This window comes from Orycteropus afer, unplaced genomic scaffold (genome assembly GCF_000298275.1).
Source record: "Orycteropus afer afer isolate SDZICR_OR568_19922 unplaced genomic scaffold, OryAfe1.0 scaffold00127, whole genome shotgun sequence".
In the NCBI taxonomy this organism is placed as follows: domain Eukaryota; kingdom Metazoa; phylum Chordata; class Mammalia; order Tubulidentata; family Orycteropodidae; genus Orycteropus; species Orycteropus afer.
Window position 1 is genome coordinate 7,832,241 of NW_006921714.1, and position 26,767 is coordinate 7,859,007.

The 26,767-nt window shown below is 50.3% G+C and overlaps 1 protein-coding gene across 1 annotated transcript in view; it reads right to left on the minus strand.

Moving 5' to 3' along the window:
• CLMN (calmin) overlaps nucleotides 1–25,384 on the minus strand; it is a 47,412-nt gene extending 22,028 nt beyond the window's left edge. The window contains exons 1-6 of the mRNA XM_007944552.1: nucleotides 25,279–25,384; nucleotides 20,141–20,202; nucleotides 14,821–14,916; nucleotides 11,015–11,098; nucleotides 2,845–2,937; nucleotides 717–907 (exon numbers count right to left, since the gene is read on the minus strand). Coding sequence (XP_007942743.1) covers nucleotides 717–907; nucleotides 2,845–2,937; nucleotides 11,015–11,098; nucleotides 14,821–14,916; nucleotides 20,141–20,202; nucleotides 25,279–25,384 — 632 coding nt within the window. The remainder of the gene's footprint in view (nucleotides 1–716; nucleotides 908–2,844; nucleotides 2,938–11,014; nucleotides 11,099–14,820; nucleotides 14,917–20,140; nucleotides 20,203–25,278) is intronic.
• Nucleotides 25,385–26,767: the final 1,383 nt, after the last annotated feature.

The window sequence follows — 26,767 nt, forward strand, 5'->3', positions numbered from 1 at the left end:
CTTCCGAGGAGTGGCTGGTGGGTTTGAACTGCCAGCCTTCTGGTTAGCAGTCAAGTGCTTTAGCCACTATGCTACCAGAGCTTCTCTGCTTCTCTCTCTCTTTCTCTCTATATATATAGATATATAGATATATAGATATAGATATAGATATAGATATTTTTTTTAAGGTGGGAAAGACCCTGAAAGATACCCTGAAGCTTCACCATAAGGAACCCAGGAGACAGCCCCGGGATTTAACATGATAAACGCCCCTTTGATTTGTATTCAAATGTTTTCTCATCAGCTTTCTCCAAACCAAACGTTCTGCAGAACGCAGGGTTTGGGGTTTGTTCTTTGTGCAGACAGAAGAACGTGATGCTCCCTGCCCTGACAGGCTGTAAGAAGCTGCTGTTGTTGCTGGGTGCTGTAGGTTACAGCTCAATAGCAACCCTACAGGACAAGCGGAACAGCCCCATAATTTTCCAGGCTGCCAACTTTATGGAAGCAAATCACCGGGTCTTTCCTCCACGGAGCCACCGGCTGGATTGAAACCACTAACTTTTCAGTTAGCAGCTGAGTTCTTCACTGTTGTGCCACCAGGGCTACAGGTGCATAACTGGCATCTTAATGAAGTGTTAATTCCCCTCTGGAGCCTACCCCAGGGGACGGATGTCCCTCCCCCTGCCTGAACACAGCACAAGAACTAGGGGGTATGTGTGGGGGGTGCTTTGGCTTACTTCCTCGTTTTCTGCTGCACCCAGGCCAGCAGGGTCCTGATGGCCTTCCTCTGGTCTTTGAGGGACAGCACCGTGCTCCTCTCGGCAGTGGGCGTGGGTGGGAAGGAGGAGTCCGAGTCTGTGCCACCCGAGCCAGGTGACGGGCTTGAAGACGCAGAATTTCTGCTGAGGTTTCCTGTGAGCTCCTTAATCTGGAAGGAAAGTGGCGTTGCAGGTACCAGGGCGGACGGACGGACCCTCCCAGAGTGCACCCTCATCTGACCGCAGCCACATGAGCTGGCCAGAGGAACAGTTCATACAGAGCTCCCATAGAGGGACAGACCTCTTCTGATGACCAGGTGCCAGGGCACTGGGACAGTGATGGCCTGGCCACTCCACGCAGCATTCAATGTGTTTGCTGACACATCACAAGGAGGATGGTCTTTCCCGGAGTCGTGCACCTCACTCGGGCACTGCCCACTAGGCACCCTCACCTCGCTCTGCCTACCCCGCCCCTCTCATTGCCCATCAGTCCCTAACGTGTCACGCTGCCACCAGCCCCACGGCCTCTGCTCACGCTGCTCTTGTTACCTGGATGTCCCTTTCCTTGCTTCTCAAAATGTGCTTCCTCTCACGGGGGTGCTTGTGAAAAATGCAGAACCAGGCCCTGCCCCAGACCTACACAATCAGTGCCTGCCTTTCAACACCATCCCCAAGCAATCTGCATGCACAGTAGTTTGAGAAGCACTGGTGTACCACACTCCTACTCATCCTTCAAAACCCAGCTCGAGTGTCACCTCCTCCTGGAAGTTTTGCGCCTACCTTCCCCATTTGAAATACCTGCCCTTCCTTGGTGCTTACGATACTCTGCTTACACCTTGACTATGGCCCATACCACTGAGTTCTGTAATATGTGACTGGCTTGTCCATGATCCCAGAGGATCATGAGACAGGACTGATGATGCCCCGAGCCTGGCATGTAAGAGAAATTGAACAAACATTTACTGGAAACAGAATGCACATCTGGGGTGGACTTAGGGTCCCGACTTTTACTACATTTTCAGCTGTTTCTAGCATCTGGTAGGGAGTTTAAGAAACAAGTACCAAACACTACAGGCTCGGCCAGCACCTGGGTCGTTCATGAGTGGCTCTCTTAGTGCTCACCATGGCCCTGTGAGATGTTCAGCCTGACCACCCATTTGACATGGGTTAAAACTGAGGCTCCAGAGAACGGGATCTGTTGTCTCCAAACCTTGTTTATGCTTGTTTGTGTCTGAAACACACCTATTGTGTCAATAGCTCCAGTGCAGATCGTTTTACTCTCGAGGGTTGTTGTTGTTGTTGTTATGTGCCATCCAGTTGGAACCGACTCATAGCGACCCCTCCTTGGGTTTCCGAAGCGGTATCACTACGGAAGTAGATTTCCCAACCTTCCTTCCGAGGAGTGGCTGGTAGGTTTGAACCGCCAGCCTTCTGGTTAGTGGTCAAATGCCTTAGGCGCTATGCTACCAGAGCTCCTTGGGGGAGGTGGTATTAAATGATGAACTACACAAGTGCTTATTTCAAAGGTGCATGGGATTCAGATCTGGAGATGTCAGCTCACACCTCTCAGGGAAATGAACTCAAGTGCAATTTAAAACGCTCTCTTCAGCCTCCAGCCGAGATCCCATCCTTCTCGGTATTTCCAAATAGAGGCTGAAGAGATATACACAGATGGAAGACTGGGCTCACCTAGCCACACGCCTCTGCCTGCAGCTAGCTTTAGCACACACTTGCTAATCGTCTCAGCTAAACACAGGAGTGATTTTTTGGGAGGAAAATCTACCAAGTTCAATTCAGGGTTGGAAGTGTTCCCCAGTGTCTCTAAGGGTCTGATACTTGAGAACAAACATGCTTCCTGGAGCAAACATTTACTTTAACTCTTCAAGTACCAAGAGGATGGAGGCACCACTCTGAAAACTCTGAGCTCACACCACTGTTAGAACCCCTGGGACTTGAACTTTTCAGCAAACAGATTCCTCCCGATCTCGTTTCAGTACCAGAAACGAAAAGTCACTCTCCCTCTCCATCTGGCTCTGCTGTTTCCTGTTGGCGGAAGCAGATGCCGGAAGAGCGTTACCGCGTATTACAGGGAGGAAACGGTGTTTACCTGGAAGAAGAGGATTATGTTCCATATCAGTCCAAGGACCAGAGAGGGGTTGCCGTCTGCTATTTCTGCCGCGTCGATGCTAACCAGTTTTACCTGCAGAGAAGCAAATTGTGACCTGAGAGGCGCCAGGGCAGGTTGGAACCTGCTACGCTGTGGTGTCCTCACGAGCTGTTCCGTTTGGTGCTGTCCAGGGCCATTTCTCACCAAGGGCACCAGCACGCACACATGTACTTCACGAACACGCTCAAAGTGCTTACTATGTGCAGATGCTGTTCTAAGCACATGACAAATATTAACTCAGTCCGTCCTCGCAAAACCCTACCACGCAGGGGCTGCCATTATCTTTGTATTTCAGGTGGAGGAATTTCCGAGAGGTTAAAGATCAGGTGCCCAGGGTCACGCAGCTAGCAAGGTTTCAGTCGTTCTGTCCCAAGGGGAGATGGTAACACACCGAGAGGTCCGTGCGCATGCTACCCGGGTTACTGTTGCTGTCACAGTGGTGGCTCGTGGTGACCTTACACCCATCGGGACAGTGAGCTCCCGGACCTGTGCCATCTCGTGATCTTCCGTACAGTTGAGTCCACTGCTGTCACTCCTGTGTCACTCCAGCTCATGGAAGATTCCCTCGTTCCCACTGACCCTCTACTTTACCGAACACGATGTCCTTTTCTCGGGATGGTCTTTCCTGATGTCTACAGTCAGAAATATAAACATGCGTCATCCTACCACCAAGGAGCATTCCGGTTTTATTTCTTCTCAGACTGATTTGTTTGCTCTTCTGGAAGTCCACAGGACATCTGATATTCTATGCCAACACCACAACTCAAATCTATCAACCCTTCTGTCTTCCTTTTTCATTGTCCAGCTTTTGGATGAAGTGACTACAAAGACCATGGCTTGAGTCAGGTGCACTTGGTTGTCAAAGTGACATCTTTGCTTTTTAAAACTCCAACCCTTTTGTGACCTGTGGGACATATATCACCCACTAATATTTTTAGCCCCTCAGGTTTCCCGTTGTTGTTGTTATGTGCTGTCGAGTCAGCCCCAACTCATAGCGACCCCTCCTTGGGTTTCCGAGGCAGTATCACTACGGAAGTAGGATTGCCCAACCTTCCTTCCGAGGAGTGGCTGGTGGGTTTGAACCGCCAGCCGTCTGGTTAGCAGGCAAGTGCCTTAGGCACTATGCTACCAGAGCTCTCTAGGAAGCTGTTATCCCAGTTCTAGTGCATGCTGCTGCCTGGTGGAGTCCTATAGAACTGTAAGAATCTGAAGAAATGGGCCTCATTCCAGCAGTCCCACCACCAGGGTCCATTTGGGACATATGTGTCCCACATAATTATATCAAAATCCCTGTTACCTCAAAATGTTTTCCCTTGATTTCAGTATGCTTCCATTACTGAAAACATGGTATGAACAAAAAATTCAAAGCAGAAAATAATTGTCATGAAAGGGACAAAGAAGTCTATCAAAAAAAACAAAAACCAAACCCACTTCAGTGGAGTTGATTCTGACTCACAGTACCCCTAGAGGACAGAGCAGAACTGCCCCATAGGGTTTCTAAGGCTATAATCCTTACGGAAGCAGACGGCCACATCTTTTTCCCCTGGAGCGACTGGTGAGTTCCAACAGATGACTTTTTAATTAGCAGCTGAGTGCTTTAATCACTGTGCCACCAGGCCTCCTTAAAGAGGTCCATACTAACCAGTTTGAACTCACCAGCCAGTATGTGGTAGAAAAAATGAGGCAGTCTGCTTCTGTAAAGATTTACAGCCTTGGAAATCCTGTGGGGTTGCTATGAGTCAGAACTGATGTGATAGCAGTGAGTTATACTACACTAAAATTCCCAAGTCCCAAGTTTTAATGCATCCTTGGGAAAAACATAAGAGTATCAAGATCAGCAACCATGGCCCACAGAACATAACCAAACCACTGCTAATGAGAAATACTGTGCTGGGACCAGGATTATCTGCAGAGTTTCTGCATTCTTACGAATATCCCACTGATTCATTAAAGTGTATCTCTTCCCGAAATCCTGAGAGAACGATCTATTCACTTAATCATGCTCTGACCACAGAATGATGCTCTTGGCAAATCACAAAGTGTGGTCCCTGGACTAGTAACATCAGCACTGCCTGGCAACGTGATGGAAATGCAGTCTGGCATCTCCACCGCAAACCCACTGAGTCAAAAGCTCTGGGGCCATGCCAGCAATTTGTGTTCTAACAAGCCTTCCAGGTCATTCTGGTGCACGCTAAAGTCACAGGAGCCCTGGTGGTGCAGTGGTTTAAGTGCTTGGCTGCTAACTAAAAGGTCAGTGGCTCAAACCCACCAGTTGCTCTATAGGAGAAAGACGAGGCAGTCTGTTTCCTTAAAGATTTGCAGCCTTGGAAACTCTATGGGGCAGTTCTACTCTGTCCTATAGGGTCACTATGAGTCAGGATTGACTCAAGGGCTGTGGGTTTGGACCCTAAGCCATCATTTTGTTCTGAAAACCCAATCTAAGTATGAAGAGTTTTTGGTGTTGTTGTTAGTTGCCACTGAGTTGACTTCAATTTAGGGTAAACCCATGTGTCCGACTTGATGGCACATAACAACGTGTGGAGTGTAGACCAGTGCTCTATAAGTCATTCAAGGCTGTGACCTTTTGGAAACAGATCAACTGTCCTCCAAGGTGCCTCTGGGTTGGCTCAAACTGCTTATCTTCGGGCTAGTAGTCAAGTACTTAATCATTTGTATCACCCAGGGACTCCTGGGTACACAGAGCAGGGGGTCTGCAAACTTCTTCTGGAAAGGGCCAGAGAGGAGGCTACATCCAGTCTCTGCTACATTTCCTTTCTCTTTTTTCTTAACAACTCTTCACCAATGTAAACGCCCCTTGCAGGGGTGAAGTGAAGGGAAATGAGGTAATCCCAGGAGACTTTCAAGCCCACCCTGCAAAATGCCGCCTAGAAGACCCAGGAAAGAAAACATGTCCTCCATGTCTTTCCTCATTCCTTCTCCCTCACGGCCTTTAAAATGTTTTTGGCACTGTTTTCTGATCGTGTCAGTTGTTAGGGTTTCCAGCACTGCGATCCGTCAGGCCTGGGCTCATCCAGTGGAGTGCAGAACTTCTGAGTTCCTGGGCTGAGGTCTGCTTTGCATGCTGATGCCAAGAATGTAATTCCAAAGACACTGGCTTGTCACAGGCAGGAAAGTGATCCTGTGAACCCCACACTCGAACCCATTCAGGCCCAACTTTCCATCCACGTTCGTCACAAGTGCATCCTACAGGATGACTCGCCTGCCATCCTCGGCCTCTGGGGCACCTAAGCCTCAGGCCCTGACAGCTCCCTCTGTCTTTGTGGCTTAGTGAACATGGTCTAGTTCAGAGTGTCATCGGCATGAACACTCAACTTTATCATCCAGACTCCACTCCTGTCCGGAGGTAAACCCACATGGTCACTGACAGCTGTGACCCTGTACTCAGGTTTGTGGAGTAAAAAAGGGACTGAACTGCCCAGTAGAGCTGCAAGGAATCAGATGGCACTCTGCCCCTGGAGGTCAGACAGCTTTTGGAATTCAAGAGCTCATACCAGGAGGAGGGGCCGGCATTGATGTGGCCCACGGAGGGTCATTTGGAGAATGAAGCATGCTCTTGGCCATGGGGCACAGAGAACCCGGGTCAGGAAAGATGGTGACTGCACCTTTGGGGCCAAGGCCCCAACGTGCAGATATTCTCAAAGAACTTGTCTCACGGACTGAACGGTGTCTTCCAAAAATATGCATCAAGTTGCCTGGGCCACAATTCTCAGTATTTTGTAATTATTCTCCACTTTGTGATTTGATGTAATTATCCTATGTGCTGTAAATCCTCACCTCACCTCTATGATGCCATGAGGCAAGATGAGAGGCAGCTGTGTTAATGAGGGGAAGACTCATTAACAACATGTGATATGCAGAAGACACAACCTTGCTTGCTGAAAATGAAAATGACTTGATGCACTTACTGATGAAGATTAAAGATTACAGTGTGCAATATGGATTATACCTCAACATAAAGAAAACAAAAATCCTCACAACTGGACCAATAAGCAGTATCACAATAAATGGAAAAAAAGAATAAAGTTGTCAAAGATTTCATATTACTTGGTTCCATAATCAACACCAATGGAAGCAGCAGTCAAGAAATCAGATGACGTACTGCACTGGGCAAATCTGTTGCAAAAGACTTCTTTCAAGTGCTGAGGAGCAAAGATGTCCCTTTGAAGACTAAGGTGCACCTAACCCAAGCCATGGTATTTTCAATCACCTCATATGCATGTGAGAGCTGGACAATGAATACGGAAGAACAAAGAAGAGTTGGTGCTTTTGACTTGTGGTGTTGGCGAAGAACACTGAAAGTACCATGGACTGCTAGAAGAACTAATAAGTCTGTCCTGGAAAAGTGCAGCTGGAATGCTCCTTAGAAGGGAGAATGGCCAGACTCCGTCTCACCTACTTTGGTCATGTTGCCAGAAAGGACCATTCCCTGGAGAAGGATATCATGCTTGGTAAAGTGGAGGGTCAGCAAAAAAGAGGAAGGCCCTCAATGAGATGGATTGAGACAGTGGCTGCAACAAGGGGTTCAGGTACAGCAAGGACTGGGCAGAGTTTCATTCTGTTGCACACAGGGTTGCTATAAGTCAGAGCTGACTTGACAGCACCTAACAACAAGAACAACATGTTAATGAGGCATGATATAGTCCACACAATCAAGTTGTATCTTGAGTCAATCTCTTTTGAGACATTAAAGAGATTAAGCAAACAAGCAGGAACCAGAGAGACCTCCTACTGCCAAGAAAGAAGAACCAGGAGTGGAGTGTGTCCTTCTGACCCAGGGTCCGTCTGCTGAGAACCTCACAGACCCAGGGGAAGACTGATGACAGGGACCTTCCCCCAGAGCCAAAAGAGAGACAAAGTCTTCCCCTGGAGTGGGTGTCCTGAATTTGAACTCCTGGCCTCCTAAAGTATGAAAGAATAAACTTCTGTTTGTTAAAGAAACCCCCTTGTGATATTTCTATTACAGCAGCACCAGAGAACTGAGACACCATGCCTTGGGCACCTAGTCTCGGTTTACTTTTTGGTGGTAAATAGACAATTTAACAGACCTCAGTCAGGAGCTCTGGTAGCATAGTGCCTAAGGCATTTGACTGCTAACCAGAAGGCTGGCGGTTCAAACCCATCAGCTACTCCTCAGAAGGAAGGTTGGGCAATCTACTTGCGTAGTCATACCACCTTGGAAACCCAAGGAGGGGTCGCTATGAGTTGGATACAACTTGTCGGCAGCGAGCTTTTTCAATTTTTTTTTATTTCAGTCAAGAGCTTTAGGGACAATGTCCCCCTCCTCTTCCTTACTCAGTTGGCTTTGCCAGGCTGAAATACAAGTGTGCCACCTGGCTTACTGGAATGTTCCTTCTCCTCCACGGGCTGGTGCTGTTAGCACAGGTGGGAACTCAGAGCTGGGACAGTGTGACAGTGGCGCCCCCTGTAGAGTCCCCACAACCTGTAGTTTCCATGGGTGAGTCTATGAATGCTCATAGCACCCATGAGAGAGGTCTACTTATACCCATTTCACAGACGAGGAAGCCGAGATCTGAGAGGTCCCAGAGCTAGGCCCGGACCTGGGACTCTGTGGGATATGGTGGTGGGAGAAAAGGGGACAGGGGGCAGCCCCACAGCTGTCTCACAGCACGTGACACCAGGAGCCAATAAGACCTGGATGTCGCCCCTGCTGGCACCACCTTGGGCCTGGAACCTGGACACTGCTATGACTGAGCAGAGCCAGCATGGCCCATCCTCCCTCGAGCTGGGACAGAGCTACCGGAAGGGGCCGACAGGGGCCCATTTCAGTGTTCTGTGGGTTTGACGAATGGACCAGAGTCTGCCTCTGTTTCCACCTGTCTTACTCACCTGGGCTCACCTTCCCACAGGGCCATTCACCCACTACCTGCCTGGTAGGTGGGGCCAGTGAGGCACAAAGTTGACACACCACACACACATTTGGAAGCTTCCAGATCTTTTTGGCAGGATAACTGCCAAATGCCAAGTCTGGGTCCGGGCCAGCCCTTCCACATCACCACACCTGTGCATGGGTCCGGGCCAGCCCTTCCACATCACCGCACCTGTGCATGGGCCCAGCCCCTACCTGGAATGTCCCTCCCACCCTGACTTCCCCAGGCTCAGCTGGTGGTCTTCTGTCTGCAGGATCCTGGCTCCTCAAGATACCCCTGGTGCACAGTGCGTCACGTGGTCCACGTGTCAGTAAGCTCCTTGAAGAGCCACAGACGTGGCTGCAGCCATTGTGCCTCCAGGAGAGCACAGCTCAGGACCATGGGAGCCACCAGTAAATGTGTCCTGCTCACTGCTGCAAGCAAACCCGTGAAGGCCGCGGGAGATTCCAACCAACGCAGAGCCCTTCTTCACAGCAGACCCCTTGTTGCAGGGCCAGGGGAGAGGAGAGGCTCACTTAGAGCAGGGGAGACGGAAGGAAGGATGACGAACACCTTAGGCCAGTGTCCATGACACCACATGGAAACAAAGACAGGCCCGTGGGAGTCAGGCCGCCGCTGGTCCCGGAGCTGCAGAATCAGATGAGGACAGCCAGGGACTGGTCGACTCAGGAGAGCCCTCCTGTTCCGGCATGGGAAGCACTCTTCCCTGGATGGCTTGTCTGATCCTCAACCACGCTCCAGAGCAGTTTTATTATTTCCAGCACAAAGTGCCACGGGCTTGACTCTGACTTACAGTGACCCGACGCATCCAGAGTAGGACTGTGCCGCATCGGGGTTTTCAGCCTGACTTTTTCCAGAAGCAGACTGCCAGGCCTTCGTTCTGACGCACTTCGGGGTGGATCCCACCTCCAGCGTTGTCAGCGAGCAGCCAAGCACGTGCCTGGTCTGCACCACCTGGGAACGCCCTTTTATTATGAACAGCCCCAATCCACGCGTGTGGGGTGCTCAGAGTGGTGCCCTTCTCTTGCCATCTGCTGGAAGGGAGTGAGGGGGTGACAGGGATTGACAGTGGCAGTGCCCCTGACACTGAGCTCCTAACCTCCATGTTAGAGGGGAGGTCGGTGGAGTAACTGGTCCTACAGAAAGGGGAGCCGTGTTAGTGGACAGGCAATGTGCTTCACCGTCTGAACTGCTCCCGTATGCCCAGGGATCTCCCCAGTGTAACTCTAATGTGGGGCAGAGCTCACTCTCTTCAGGAGCCAAAAGGCCACAGACATGCTCTCCTCTCCCCGCTGGCAGCTGGGATGTGAGCTGGGAGCCAGACGCTGCTGCCCGTGACGGTGAATCTTGGTGAGTGTGACTGAGAGGTGATGCCAGGAACTGGGGTGGCGTGGGCGTGCAGCGCAGCTGGGTCCACACAGCCCTGGAGGAGGGGCTCTGCGGTGGTCCTGGCACTGAGCATGCCTGGGTGCCCTGACTGCCCGTCTTTCAGGTCACCCTGTGAGACACTTGGCTGTCCTTTCAACACAGCCTTTCCTGCCTCAATCAGCCAGGCTGACATCAACAGCTGGAGTGACCCCCACTCCCCAGTGAAGCTGTGCCATCAGTGGGGCTGGATGTGTGTGGGGTGGGGAGTGGTGCTGACCCAGACCAAAGAGAAGCTTTGCAGAGTTCAGCCTGCTAGGACCACTGGCCTTTTTTGAAGGATACAAAGTTGAAAACAGAAAAGTCGCACCCAAGTCTAGAAAGTTATAGCAAAGGGAAATGTTTGTGATTTTTGTTTCCCAGGCTCACGTGGCCTTTGTCCCCTTTGGATCTCACTGTGTGAGTTCCATGAGAACATGGGACATGCTGACAGGTCCACGATACTTAGTCGAAAGAATTGAAAAGGAAAAATAATATGTAAAGTAAATTCTAAAAAAAAACATTGGAAAGAGTCCCCCCCTTCTGTGGCTGAGCGCCCACGGGCATTTGAATCCTGATGGATGACATGAAGGGGTGGTGGGAGTCAGAGAGGGTACCTCTCCCACATGGGTCACTTGAGGGACTTCTGTTAAGTTAAACTGAGTTTAATTCGACCACTTTAGCAGAGTCCCCTTCTCACGGGCCTCTTGTGACCAGCAGTAACCTGCAATTTCCACCCGTTTCATCAATAAAAGCAAAAACACACCTTGAATTGACCAGGTGTTTCCAATACTTACATTGCTATCTTCCAAAAACTTCAGTGCTTTCGCTATGTTGTTCAACCGAAAAATACGATGGGACGAGGATTTGTATTCATGTAGCTGAAAAACAAAAGCAACACGGGGTGGTGCTTAGCTGCCACTGTGGTGACCCCGCACTTGACAGGACAAAACGCCGCCTGGTCCTGCCCCGTCCCCATGACTGGGTGTGAATCCATTGTGATCATAGGTTTCCACCGGCTGATTTTAAGAATAGGTTGCCAGGCCTTCCTTCCTAGTCTTTGTCTGGAAAGCTCCACTGAAACTCGTTCAGCATCACAGCAGGATGTAAGGGATGCTGGCTGGAATCGAACTCGGGCACTTCAAAATGCCTCTAGCTATACCTTTCTTTTTCTTTACATCTTTTGCATTAATTTCGAGAGAGAGAGAGAGAGAGAGATAAGGGTTCACGGCTAAATCCCACCTGGACGGGATCCAAACCCACACAGGCGTCCTGGGAAATATACTGTACTCTCACGAGGCCCTGGAGGGTAGCCCTTATTTATGATACATGGGACTTCGCTCACTTTGAGCTGGTGAATGAGCGGAACCAAAGTAGGTTAAATGAGGGACAAATTTGTCAGAACTTCCTCTCTGACCCAGCTCCTGGCTTTTTGTTTCCCTCCCGCCTCCAGAGACCGTCAGGAACAACTCGCCTGCAGCACTGAGGGCTCTGTCTGGAGGGAGCATCAGCTACACGCATCACCGCACAGCTGCTAAATCACCCAGCAAGACCCTCCCTGACGGCCACAGATGTTTCTGTTTTCCAGCCAAGAGCTTTGTGGACAGTTACCCCAGGTCAAAAGAAAAGAGAAAGAGCTGTTGGCAGAGGTGGATAGTCTGGACACGTGAGTCTACATCCTGAGAGTGCCATCAGCTGAAAAACCAAGCCCCTTGCTGTGAGTTGATCCTGACTCGTGCTTACCCGTGTGTTAGAGCAAAACTACCCCGTCGGGTTTTCTAGGCTGTAATCTTTATGGAAGCTGATTGCCAGGCCTTTCTTCCACGGTGCTGCTCGCTGGTGGCTTTGAACTACCAACCTTTAGAATAGTAGTTGAATGCAAACCATTTGTGTCACCCAGGGGCCTAACTGATCCTGAACTGAATCTCCTCCCTGTCCTCGAGGTGGGAGCTTACACTCCGAAGCAAACCACTGGGTATCTGTCCCACTAGGTGTGGCCTGCCAAGCTATGGGGTACACTGAGGCCTGTTCCTGCCTGGCTGGGAGGACTCACCACCCCACCTACTGGACTATATCACCTCCAACGACTCGGTAGCCACAGAGCAAATGGCTGTGGGAACCAGGGCTTTGAACGGTTCAGTCCCCTGCTGAGAATTTGCATTTCCACCCCAGAGACTGAATCAGAATTGACATTTTAACAAGATTCCCCAGGCGATTCTTATGAATAATCTATAAGAGTGACCCGGGGTCTATAGATTTTATGTAAGAGCCACCAGGAAATCTGGTTAAAATGTCAATTCTGATTCAGTCTCTCTGGGGTGGAAATGCAAATTCTTAGCAGGGGGTTGAATGGGAATGAAAGGATGAAACCCTGGTGGGAACACAAGATAAGGGCCAGGAGGCACTTTTCCCAGAAGCCTTTTGGGGACCATGCTGATGCTCATGGAACCTGCTCTGAAACCAACCACTGTTTTCACTGCAGAGAGTGCCCTTCATTATAAGCCGCGGTGCAGCTGTGCACATAACACAGCACGCCAGGTGTGGTGGTGGGCGCCTCCCACTCTGCTACTGGGGAAACAAAGGGAGGAGAGCTGAAGCCACTTAGATCTGAGAACAGCCATAGGGGCTCTTGACCCCAAACCTGCAGTTCAAAACTGACCAAGGAGGCTCACGCTGGCTAGGAAATGGTTTGACAGAGCTGCCCAGACATACCTAGAGTTGCAACCCCATCGCTGCGCCTCAGAGAGTCACCTGGCCAAATCAAACAGCTGACCCTGGAGAAGCGTCTCTCAACCTCAACACTGCCGGCATTTCAGATCATCTGTCCCCAGGAATGTTCGGCAGTGTCTGGAGACATTTTTGGTGGTCATACTGGGGATATGGGGTGTTTTGGCCTCAACTAGTGTGGTGAGATCCAGGAAACTGGTCTTTACCAAACGGCTGATCTGACCCCCAGCCTCTCGGGGCCTCAGTTTCCCCAGGTGTGAAGGAAAGGGTTTGCACTCTTTAATTTCATGTGAGCTGGCAATCAAATGGGGAGCTGGAACGTGGGAAATGAGACAAGGGCCTGGAATATGCTTTTCCAGGAAGCCCTAGGCACCATGCTGATGGTTCACTGGGAGATCAGCTATGCAAACAAATACCCTGGGGGTGTGCCCGGCATCCAGCGGGTCGAGGCTGGGAATGCTGCTACGTGCCCTGCAGTACAGGGCAGCCCCTGCAGCAAACAAGGTTGACCCCACGTCAACAGGGCCAAGGCTGAGGAACTCTGCTGTAGGGGAGGGGGAGGGGCCATCTGCACACAGGGGCCACATGCAACCTGGAGAGGTCTGACTCAAGTCCACAGAGGCCTGAGTGTCAAGACTGGGTAGTTGATTCAGTCGGATTAGCAGGACAGGAATGTTCTAGAAGCCAGCTGTTCTACTTTTAGCCTTGATTGATGATAGAATTTGGATGGTGTGGTGGTTATGTTTCTGTGGCAACTTGGCTGTGCCTGGTTAAGTGGCTGGGCAGCTGGATGTAGTTACTCCCCATGATGAGACTGGTAATCAACTCCAGGGTGGGCTCTACCACAAGCAGCTGAGTAGCTGCCTTTGGTTATGTGGTCTGCTTCCTGTATATAAACAGGAGCTTTGGGAATGGTCTCTAGTTTATGGCACGCTTGGACCCTGCGTGTAGCTGTGTCATTGTTCAGCAGCCTGCCATGCTCTGCCGACCTTGGGACTTTCAATGGACTTTATTTATTCAAATGGCCTGCTGTGTGGTTTGGTAATATCGGGACTGTGCCTTTTTACTTGTCAACCTTGGGCTTCTCAGCCTCAGCAGCCAGCAGCTGTCTGAGTGAAGAGAAGCCTCTAGCTCCAGTGGGCCGGGAACAGGAGGCAGAGCTGGACCCCAAGCTCGAGGGGCTTTCACCCAGCCCCTAGAGCCTGGCACTTTGAACTTGGACTTAAATCCTCTAAACTGTAAGAGAATAAACTCCTGTTTGTTAAGACCATCCCATTTGTGGTATATTCTTGTCAGAGTGGCACTAGGGAACCAGAACAGATGGTAAGAGGTCTTTCTCCTCAATCACCTTGATTCTTACCTATTCTAGTTCATATAAGGCTGCCAAGCTGAACTTTGGGAGCCCTGTGGCCCCACGGTTAAGCACTAGACTGCTAACCAAAAGGTGGGGGTTTCGAATGCAGCCAGCAGCAGAAAGACGTAGCGAGCTGCTTCTGTAAAGATTTCAGCCAAGAAAACCCAATGGGGCAGTTCTAATCTGTCACGTGGGGTTGCCAGGAGTTGAAACCAGCTTGATGACACCCAACAACACCAGCGACATGTTAATGATCTAGTTCTAATCTTCAGAGTTAACAGACTCACAGAAAACACTGGTGATTAATTTACTTTCTTACCAAAATATGTTTGCTTAAAAAAAGTGCTTGGCTACACAGAATTCTGTCACTTTCAGTTGCCGGGAAAGGCATGTCACCCTCAAAGTTCCTTTGCTATGGAATGTACGTGTGTAAGGATATGCACGCACATGTGAAGCTGTGCTGAAAAAGACCTTGCACCGCGTCTGCCTTTGTTCTTCCTGACCCTTCTGTGACATACATACCAGATTTTGCCCAGACAGAACTTCTAACAAAGCCATTAGGATTTTGCCATCTTGTATATCCACGAATAAGTCTCTAACTTCTAGTGGAGGGCTGCACTGTGGGAGAAGAGGAAAGAAAACAGTCAATTAGTGACCCGTGTAATCCACAACACTGTTTCAGAGATGCAGAGTTCAGCTCAAGGAAAACTTCCCACTTTTCAGCTCTGTCCACAGGCCCATACACACGGTGCCCAGGCAGGGGTGCCCAGTCACTAGGCTGGAAAGCTGAGGAGGACATTCAGCATCATGCAGCCTGTTGGGCAAGTGACCTTTGGGGACCCTTCCAGCCTGAGATCTCAGATGCCCCCAAGATTGGACCACATTTCTGCTTAAGCACGGACTGGATGGGCATGCCCTGCTGGCAGCCTTCTGTAGAATAAAGATGTTCTACTAGGGCTCACATGAAACGACACAGGCAAGTCCTGCCCTTCACGTCTGGGGGGCCAGAGGCAGTGATGGGCCCAGAGTTTGGTCCGATCAGCTCTTTGGTAAAGACCAGTTTCCCGTATCAGATCACACTGGCTGAAAGCAAGAGCCTCGCAGATCCCTGGCATGGTGACACGACCCTGCTCGGTACCCTCTGAACCTCACTCTGCATGGCAGCCAGGCCTCCCATCCCCAACACTGCTCAGGTCTTTGTAGGGGCAGGCCCTGAGGTTCCTGCTGCCTCTGCATCAATATTTAGTCTGACTCTGGAGGTGGTAGGACCTTTGGCCAAGGCAGCCAGGGAGGTGGCTGGTGTGGGAAGGTCACGGGGATAGATAAACAGCTGGCCGGATGAGCAGTGGACATGGGTTGAGGGGGAGGGAGTCCAAGCTTGTGAGTCTGTGAGGATCTCAGAAGGCCAAGAGGTTTATTGGCATGCATACGTATTTAACAGTACTACTGAGCTGTGGTCCTCATACATGCATGTCATAACAAATCAAACTAACTAAACGCCTAAAAATAAGTTAATCTGCTGAATACCACTCCCCGACTCCTTCCAGAATCCAGGTTCCTGGGATAAACCCACGTCATCCCCGCATGTATCCCACATCCACCCTTCATCCACTCCCTAAGAAGCAAGGGAATTATTAGACACATCCGAGTTCAAGTTCACATCCCTGCTCAACCCTCACCTGGGGCTTGGCCTCCCAGCCTGAGGTCCTTGTCTGCAAGGCTAGGTTAGGATCTGACCCCATCCGAGGACAGGGGCTAGACCGGGGTGAGAGGATGCAGGTCAGAAGCCCACTGCAGCACCTGGCCTCGGCACTGTCACAAAGGCCATCGGTGAAACCCGCTTACTACAAGCGGCTTCCCGCCTGCGGGGCTGGGGAGCGCCCACCTTAGTGAGAAGGCTGTGGGGCAGCGGAGGGGAGACGGCCTCACCAGCTGTCCCTGCATAACGAGCCCCCATGGAGTCATCATCTTCCGTTCCACTCACTTCCCTTCCTGGGCTCCCCGAATCCGTAAGTCACAGCCCCAGCCCCAGTTGCCCAGGCTGCCCCCTCACCCTGGGAAAGCCGGCTCTCCCAGCAGGACCTGGAGTGTGCCGCGGGCCCGAGTGGGAATGAACCAGACGCCCAGAGTGGCTTTTTTCTCAGGGTCCGGACTTGGAGAGGTCAGCTGTCTAGGTTTGAGTGCCTGTGTGGTCCACCCAGAGCTTGGGTGAGCGTGGCCTGCAGTCCACAGGACTGGCAGGAGCTGCTGACTCAGCAGCCCCAGGGCAGTGATTTGCAAACTGTGTTCTGGGGAACCCTAGACAGCAGAGCTGCTTCAGGGCACCCTCTACGGGCAGAGTGGGGCTCAAGAAGCAGTGGGTCTCACTGCAGCCCCTTCAACCAGACAGGGCTGGTTCTTACTGACCTTCTTTAGGGTTCCTGATAACACTGTGCTTAAAGAAAGGTTTCTGTGGACTAGCCAGTAACCACTTGCCGCAGAGCGGGTTCTGACTTCTGGTGCCCCCATGTGTGTCCGAGTGGAACTGCATCCCATAGGGTTTTCAGTGGCTCATTTCTGGAAGCAGAGTGTCAGGCCTTTCTTGCAAGGTGCCTACAGCTGGACTGGAACCCCCATCCTTGCAGGGTGCGGCATTCACTGTCTGTACCACGCCGGGGGCTCCTTCTGTTGACTGAATGAGCTTGGAAGTAGCTCCTCTACAGAAGCGACTTCACAATTGCCACAATAGGACCGTGGGGAGCAGAGCCCAGGAATCTGCATACTTAACAAGCCCTGCCCCCAGACAGCAATCACCTGTGCTTTTGCTCTGAGGGACCTGGCCAAGTTAGGACAGTTAGGTTGGGTGCTACCTCTGCTCCCGGTACAACTGGAGACTAATAGGCACAGATGAGACAGGGGTAACTGGGGAGGTGGGAGGAAAGGAGGTGATGGTGCCCCTTGGTCAGCCAGACACCCCAAACCAAACCAAACTGGTTGCCACTAACTCAACTCCGACTCCTGGCGTCTCCATGTGTGAGAGTGGAATGGAGTTCCACAGGGTTTTCAAGGCTTTTTGGAAGCTGACTGCCAGGCCTTTCCTCTACCTCATGTGCGGGTAGGTTTGAACCAACAACTTTTGGTTAATAGGCCAGTGCTTGACCGTTCAGCCACTCAGGACCTGCCAGAGACACAGGGTGAGGGCAATCTTGGCAATGCAGTGACTAAGCCAGCTGCCCTTTTCCACCCACATCCTTCCCATCCAGGCCACAAGGGTCTTCGCTGTATTTTTCCTTAAGGAAGATGGCATCTCCTTACCCCTGATACAAGCCCCCTTCCACCCACAGGTGCACAGAAAAGGCCTTGGTTCTAAGGGCAACAGTGACTTTGAACCCAAAGGCACATGTTTTCTTTGCACCCCACCCCCCAGCTCCTTGGGTACCTGCCATGCTGTAGAGGACGGCATCAGGTTACCAAGGTGCTGAGGGAGATGTTATTCTTGCTAATGCAAGGCAGAAAAGGCGAGACCTCAACAGAATACCCGCTGACAAACAGGCTCTCAGACGTTCCAGTTACCAGGCCCAGCTGTGGCAAGCCTCATCCGTGAGTGAAACCTGAAAGGTCGTTTCCATCAGCAGTTCCCATGCGAGTCTCAGCTGCAGCGGCAGCAAACACGGCTTTGGCCGACGTCCATCCGGCAAGAGGGCAGGAGGAAGGGTTGAGAACGCTCCAGTGTAAACTCCTCAGGCCTGGAATGTTCCGTGGGCTTCACGAGATCGGTATGACCGAATAAACAGCACCGCCAGGGCTGTCTTGTGAACCAACTCCTTTGGTAAATTAGGAATTTGCTCAGAAGCCAGGGACTCAGTAAATATTTCTGACAGCCTTCAAATTGCAGCTAAGCCCAATCCACCAAGGGCTTCCTGGGTTTCCTTTACATGAGAAGTTGGTCTTGAAAGCCTCAAGGTTGGAAACGGGGCTGTTAATTTTACCCTGTTTATTAGGCACTGCTTTCAGGTGCTACCTGATTTATCTTCAGCATGGGTGCTAGCCACCTGCCCTGAAAAACGGGGGGTGACAGAAGCCTGGCGACTGGAGAGATCCTTGAGCTGATAACAAATGCTAACAGTGGTCCATCCTCGGGATGCTTGGGTGCATGGGTGCTTGTAACTTTTTTGTATTTATTTCGTAATTAAAAAGAAAGAACTGCTTTGCGGTGGCTCCAGCTGGACCTCGCAGCAACCCTGACACTCAGCAGGCATTTCTTTAAGTGTTCAGTGAGCACAGGTGCTGGGAGCAGGCTTCCTCGGTCCAAAAATAACACTTCACTTTGTGAACACCGCCGACAATGCACCAAGGATCCAAACAACCAGTAAGTGATTCACAGTGCTTCCTGTGCGACCCATGACCCTCCACCCAAAGAGTTCAGGGTCCCTCTGGCTAAGTGGCCCAGTGTGGAAGCCATCCTAGATCGGAAGAGGGACACACAGGTACAGGAGATGGCGGGCCCAGAGCTCAGGGCCGAGAATCAGAGTTTCAGTCAAGAACTCCATTCTCCAAAAGCCATGATTTGTTCCCTGTTTTCCAATGATTTTCATTCTTTCCTACAAGAATCTTTCTCTTTTTCGTTGTCACCCACAATGGCTGTCAGGGGAGCCCTGGTGGCACAGTGGTTAAGTGTTTGGCTGTCAACCAAAAGGTCAGCAGTTTGAATCTACCAGTTGCAGTGCGGGAGTAAAGCTGTGGCCATCTGCTTCTGTGAAAATTAAACCAAACCCATTGTCATCCAGTCGATTCTGACACACTGTGACCCTGGGGACAAAGCAGAAATGTCCCACAGGGTTTCCAAAGCAATCAGTCTTAACAAAAGCAGACTGCCTCAACTTTCTCTCACGGAGCGGCTGGTGGGTTCCAGCTGCCAAACTTTTGGTTAGCAGCTGAATGCTTTAACCACGGCACCACCAGAACTGCTCTATAAAGATTACAGCCTTGGGAACCCTATGGGGCAGTTCTACTCTGTCCTAGAGGGTCACTATGAATCAGAATCGACATAATAGCAGTGGGTCAGGTGGGGTTAGGGCAGTCAATGTCCCTGAGTGGTGCGAATGGTTAAGTGCTTGACTCCTAACAGAAAGGCTGGTGGTCTGAATCTACTCAGAGGTGCCTTGGAGGACAGGCCTGGTAATCTGTTCCCAAAAGGTCACAGCCCAGAAAATCCTATGGAGTGGTTCTAGTTTGCAACATGGGTCACCATGAGTCAAAATCGACTCAACTCGTGTGGGGTAAAGACAGTCAACAGTTACTCTTGTACCCAACTGGTGCAAGGTAAGGACAGTCAATAGTTACTCTTGTACCCAACTGGTGTAGGGTAAGGACTGTCAACAGTTACTCTTGTACCCAACTGGTGTGGAGTAAGGACAGTCAATGGTTACTCTTGTACCCAATTGGTGTGGGGTAAGGACTGTCAACAGTTACTCTTGTACCCAACTGGTGTGGAGTAAGGACAGTCAATGGTTACTCTTGTACCCAACTGGTGTGGGGTAAGGACAGTCAACAGTTACTCTTGTACTCAACTGGTGTGGGGTAAGGACAATCAATGGTTACTCTTATACCCAACTCATATGGGGTAAGGACAGTCAACAGTTACTCCTGTACCCAACAGGTGTGGTATAAGGACAGTCAACCATTACTCTTGTATCTCTTCAAAGGAGAGGAGAGAAGACAGCACATAGGAAAGGCATTTGGTAGTGAAGAGATACTCAACAATGTTGAAGAGAATGACCAAAAGAAACAATGGAAATCAGGGCCCCCATTCCCCAGCCAGACATAGTCCATCCCTTCACAAGTCCCCAGGTGTCTGTCTTACCTTTTCTAGATGTAGATTTATCCACCGAGTGAAGGTCCTCTTCTGCACATTTTCTCTCTCAACTGAAAACAGAGAAACACATCATTGTTGTTGTTATGTGCCATCGAGTCAGACCCGACTCACAGCCACCTCTCCTTGGGTTTCCAAGGCAGTATCACTACAGAAGTAGATTGCCCATCCTTCTGAGGAGTGACTGGTGGGTTTGAACCGCCGGTCTTCTGGTTAGCAGTCAAGTGCTTTAGGCACTACGCTACCAGAGCTCCCGAGAAATGCATTACCTGGGTAAAAAGAAGTGTGAGTGAGATCCTGACCCTCCTCCCCAGGGGGGACGTTAGGGACTGCAGGTCCCAAGTAAGAAGTCAGTCCTTCCCAGAAGGGTTTTGGCAGAAGAGGTTTGTATGGCACCCAGAATCAACCTTCCTCATCCAGCTCCAATGAGTTAACCCACGAATTCAGGCACATGGAACAGAACATTCTACTGAACCTAACATGAGTTTGTGGGCATATAACTCTGGAGGTGGGAATCAGTGGAAAATTCCGATGAAAACCACAAGGTGGGGAGAAATGGGAACTTTCTGGGTGGCTGGTGAGAATGTAAAGGGGTGCAGCTGCTGGAGGAAACAGTTTGACAGCTCCTCAAAAAAATGAAGCACAAAATGATCATATGGTCTACGTAGGAGATTCCTGGACAGAGTGGGAGAAAATGTGGAACAAACCCCAAAATCATTAAAAAAAAAAAAAAAAGGGTGTTGGGTGGACAGGTTTGCTGGACTAATAGAACCTGGTGGAACCCCTGAGACTATGGCCCCTAGCTGCCCATCAGGTCTAGAATTGAACCCACTCCTGGGGCTTCTAGTCATACAAGACAGGTATATGAGCTGGACATTTACATTACATAGATACAGTTCTTGGAGACATGAATCATGGGAGAATAGAAGGGTAGGTTTTACATAGGGAGACAGCTCAGGGGGCAGGAGTGCATGGGAAGGAAGGACACAGGGGAGAGGTAACTAGGGGGAGGAAGTGGGAAGAGAGCTGTTGCGTTGTGGGAAATTGCAGTCAATGTCATGAGACAAAGTGTATGTGACCTGCTGTATGGAAAATGAATTTGCTCTGTAAACTTTCACCCAAATCACAATAAAATTTGAATATATATATATATATCAATCATATGAATCAGCAATTCCGCTCCTCGGTATATACCCCAAAGACCTGAAAGCCTGGATACTTGTACTCCAAACTAGTGTTCACAGCAGAAATGTTCACAATAGCCAAAAGGCAGAAATGATCCAAGAGTCCACCAACAGATCAATGGGTTCATGCACACAAGGGGATATTAGCTATAAAGAGAAATATAGTATTGATAGAGGCTACGGTGTGGATGAACCTTAAAAACATTATGCTGAGTGAAATAAGCCAGGCACAAAAGAGCAAATATTATATGGTTCCATTTACAGGAAATATCTAGGAGGCCTGGTGGCGTAGTGCCTAAGGCACTTGACTGCTAACCAGAAGGCTGGCAGTTCAAACCCACCAGCCACTCCTTGGAAGGAAGGTTGGGCAATCTACGTCTGCAGTGAGACCACCTCAGAAACCCAAGGAGGGGTCGCTATGAGTCAGATCCAACTTGATGGCAGTGAGTTTGGTTTAGTGAAATAAGCCAGACACAAAAGAGCAAACACTATGCGGTTCCACTTCCAGGAAACACGTAGAATCCATAGAGACAGAAACCTTCTTAGAGGTTCCCAGGGGTGGGGTAGGAGGAGCTGAGAGAGAGTTCCTGCTAAGTGGGCATTGTTGCTCTGGGTGCCATCAAGCTGATTTTGACTCACAGCAGCCCTATGTGACAGCACAACTGCTCCACAGGGTCTCCTAGGCGGTCACCTTTTCAGAAACAGATTGCTAGATCTTTTCTCCCATGGAGACCTGGGTGGGTTCGAACAGCCAGCCTTTCAGCCAAACATTTAACTATTGTGCCACCAAGCCTCCTTTAAGAGGGTGCCAAAGAAAGCTTACTTCTGTTTGGGATGATGGAAACTTTTGAAAGCAGACAATGGTGAAGGATGTAGCCTTGTGAATGGAATGAACTTTGTTGAGTCTACAATGATTAAAGTCACCAGTGCTGTTTATATTCATTATACAATAACATTTCAAAGCCACAAGGCAATGCCACTGCATACCTGCCTCGTGGGAGCAACAGGTCTGTGATGCTAGGATCAAGGACGTGCAAGGGGTACGGAGTCAGTGACTGAGAGCTGGGAGGTCTCTGGAATGTTCCAGAGCGTCAGCAAAAGCAGCAGATAGTGCTGGGTGCAGTCAGCCCTGCCACCTCCCGGCGCTGCACACGTGGGTCATCACCCATCCCACTTCTCATCTGAACGGTGAAGATGAGGAGGAAGCTCATTCCACAGGCCACACAGGGACACCTGTCACATTGCTCATCAAGCCCAACACGGTCCCAGCACAGTGGCCTCTAGTGTTTTCTTTATGATAACTATTATTGACAGCTTCTTGGATTATTTGCTCAGCCCACAGATTGAATAAGTAATGGTGAAAAGATACAATCCTGACATACACCTTTCCTGACTTAAAACCATGCAGTGTCTCCTTGTTTTGTTTGAACAACACCCTCCTGGTCTACGTACAGGTTCCTCATGAGCACAATTAAATGGTCTGGAATTCCCATTTTTTGCAGTGTTATCCATAATCTGGCATGACCCACACACTAGAATGCCTTTGCATACTCAGTGAAACACAGGTAAACATCTCTCTGGAATTCTCTGCTTTCAGCCAAAATCTATCTGACATCAGTGAAAATCAACTCATTCCACATCCTCTTCTGAATCTGGCTTGAATCTCTACAAGTGCCTCGTCAGTAAACTGTTGCAACCATTTCTGAATTATCTTCAGCTTCCAAGACGCTGGACTATATGAAGAAGAACAAGGCATCAGAATTGGAGGAAGACTCATTAATAACTTGCTATATGCAGATGACACAGCCTTGCTTGGTGAAAGTGAAGAAGACTTGAAGCACTTACTGATGAAAATCAAAGCTACAGCCTTCAGTGTGGATTACACCTCAACAAAGAAAAACAAAAATCCTCACAACTGGACTAATAAATAACATCATGATAAACGGAGAAAGACTGAGGTTGTCAGGGATTTCATTTTACTTGGATCCACAATCAACACCCACAGAAGCAGCAGTCAAGACATCAGACAACATATTGCACTGAGCAAATCTGCAGCCAAAGACCTCTTTAAAGTGTTACTTGGTATGGCTTTTCTAGCCACAGTCTTTGTAACTCCCACCAGATTACTAGGTTGTTGTTGTTGTTGTTGTTGTTTGCCGTCAAGTCGGCCCCGACTCATAGCGACCCCTCCTTGGGTTTCCGAGGCAGTATCACTACGGAAGTATATTGCCCAACCTTCCTTCCGAGGAGCGGCTGGTGGGTTTGAACTGCCAGCCTTCTGGTTAGCAGTCAAGTGCCTTAGGCACTATGCCACCAGAGCGCACTGGTAAAGAGGAGTCAGTGAAAAACAGGAAGAACCTTAACAAGATGGATCGACACAATGGTTGTGACCACGGGTCAAGCACAGCACGGACTGTGAGGCTGGTGTGTCACCGGCTGTGTTTTGTTCTGCTGCACACAGGGTCACTATGCGTCAGAACAGACATGACAGCACCTAACAACAACAACGACGTGGGCAGGACCCAGGAAGACTTTGTACCGTCCAGCAAAGGTGAGTTCTGCAGGCACGTGCTCTGGCCCCAGGGTGCACTGGGAGGACAGAAACCCAAGACTGGCAGCCTCTCCACGAGACGTGATTCCCCACACTGGTCCCTAGACAAGATCTTTCACTGCCAAGGGCTACTGCCACCCACCATGAAGTACTGCATGCCCCTTTGCTTCCGTCTTTAAACCTTATGATACTCCTGCAGAGTCAATACCATTATTTTACCAAAGAGCACAACAGGGCTCAGAGAGGTTCCGTGACTTGCCCAGCACATCAGGTGGAGAGAGGCAGAGCAGAGGGAATCGGCCCCAGGTCTGTCCACCCACCCACCCCACATCAGACAAAAAATCAGAAAGCCAAACCAGCTGTCCCCCTGTGGATAGCGACCCAGAGAGATCTCACGGTGAACGAGAACTGCTCCCGTGCTCATCTTTCAGTGTCTGTGATCTTTCACAAGTACATTACCAGACCTTTATTTCAAGGTGCCTCTGGGTGGATTCGAACCCCCAACCTTCTGGTTAGTAGCGAAGTGCTTAACTGTTTGCAACATCCAGGGACCCCCCCACATCAGCCAGCATCCTGGAAATGGAAGCAGGGGACTGGGTTTGAAGTCTGGCTCTTGCAGTTAGGGCTGAGGAGTTTGTAATAGTAGTAACAACGATGGTTACACATATACTTAGTGAGCGCTCATCATGGTAATCACTGACCACAGCACGTCACATGCACCAGGAGCCAGTTGCCATGGAGTCAATGCCAATTCGTGGTGACCCCATCTGTGTCAGCAGAATGTGCTCCATGGGGTTCTCAGGGGCTGATTTTTCCAGATCACCAGGTCTTTCTTTTAAGGGACGTCTGAGTGGATTTGAACCTTTCAGTTAGCAGCCAAGCCTGTTAAGCTTGCACCGCCCAGGGATATCACTTCACGCCCATTGTTGGTGTTGTTTGTCGTCGAGTCGGCCCCGACTCATAGCGACCCCTCCTTGGGTTTCCGAGGCAGTATCACTACGGAAGTAGGATTGCCCAACCTTTCTTCCGAGGAGTGGCTGGTGGGTTTGAACCGCCAGCCTTCTGGTGAGCAGTCAAGTGCCTTAGGCACTATGCTACCAGAGCTCCTTCACGCCCATTAGCTAACGTAATCCTCAACAACCCCTGAGGCCGGCTCTGCCATAACCTTCAGATGGGAAAGCCGAGGCACAGAGAGGTGCTGTAACTTGCCCAAGATCACACAGTTAGTAAGGTTATTATTTCCACTTCACAGATGAAGAAACTGAGGGTCTGACCACCAATAGGCAGCAGAGGGGGGACTCAGAACTTGCCCTTCTCACTCTAGATTCCGTGCGCCTTCTGTCCTCCTGAGCTCTGTGTCTCAGCGTCCGAAAGGATGTGGACGTTTCTGCAACGGTCTGGTCTCTCTGGATGAGTGGCGGCCTTCGGCGGCAGCCTCCTCAGCGTCAGCCGCTGCGCCTGCTCATAAAGCTTCTCTGAAACATCTAAGCCAGACGGCATTCGGCGGCTCACCTCTGCGTCCCCACCTCCTGGCAGAACGCAGCACGCACATTCAAGACCACTTCACGTCCCTTTAGCAAAAGGAAAACGAGAGCCCGTGTATCTAGGGCCGGGGTTCGCAACAGTCCTGCTACTTCATCCCCATCCTCTCATTACGAGGGAGATAGTGGTCCATAAAGCATTCATATTGCACTTTCAGCCTTTTTAATTGCACAGCCAGTAGACGGTAGTTAGCACACAGCTGCTTTCCTGATTTCCCTCTTCCCTGCGAGGGAAGTTCACTGGCAGGGAGGCACATGCATTGAAGATATGGTTCCGGTAGGGAGAGGCAGGAGACGGACAAGCGGCTGGAACGGAAACGGCGGTGGTGAGGTCTGGGAGTCTCAGACTCCAAGACTCAGATGGCCAAGAGCCGCTCCCCCGCCCCAGCTCCATCTCCCCGTGTGTGCACACACCCCTGCTTCATTCTCCTTAAGTAGCGAGGTGTTCCGGGTTCAGTTGCCATCCCCCTGTTGCTGGATGCTTCGGTATTTCCAAACTATCTCTGTCGTGACCAGAGCGGCAATGGGCACCCTCCATGCATCCTGGTATGTGGTGCATGGGGCTCAGTATCTGAACGTACTCCTTACACCCGTCAATTAAAGGTGGAACTGCTGGGTGTTCGTGGTAGGCACGTTTCAGATTTCAATAGCTACTTCCCAACTGCCCTCCCAAAAGGCTGCCCGGCTTATACGTTCACCCCTACCTGTCTTTAAACAAGTTTATGGGGCCTGTAAAGTATTTACACACACGCCTTCAAATGCTCAGGCAGGGTTCTCCATGTATTTTCAGGGAGGGCCAACTATGTCCCCTGAAACCAAAGTGAATTCAGTTAAAGCCCCAGAGAACCTGGAGTGGGCTGTTAGTTTAACTGCACTGGAAGGTGTAAGTGAGAGCATGGGAGTCTGTCAGTGTAGTCATTGCTCAAGCATCAGTCCATCACCCATCATCCATCTGTCCATCCTTCCTCCCAACCATCCATCCACCCATCCACCCGCACATCCACCTTCAGCCATCCTCCCAGCCAATGTGTACTTGGTGATCACTACATGCCAGCAACTCCAAGCAACATCAGAGATGAAGCTGCATCATGCAATTTGTACACAAAGAACTCACGGCCCGGAAATGCAAACAAACACACACAATGCCCTGCTGTTGAGTCAGATCCGACACATAGCAACCCCTCCTTGGGTTTCCGAGCCAGTATCACTACGGAAGTAGATCGCCCAACCTTCCTTCCATGGAGTGGCTGGTGGGTTTGAACCGCCAGCCTTCTGGTTAGCAGTCAAGTGCCTTAGGCACTACACCACCAGAGCTCCCATACACAGCCAGGTAGGAGACAGG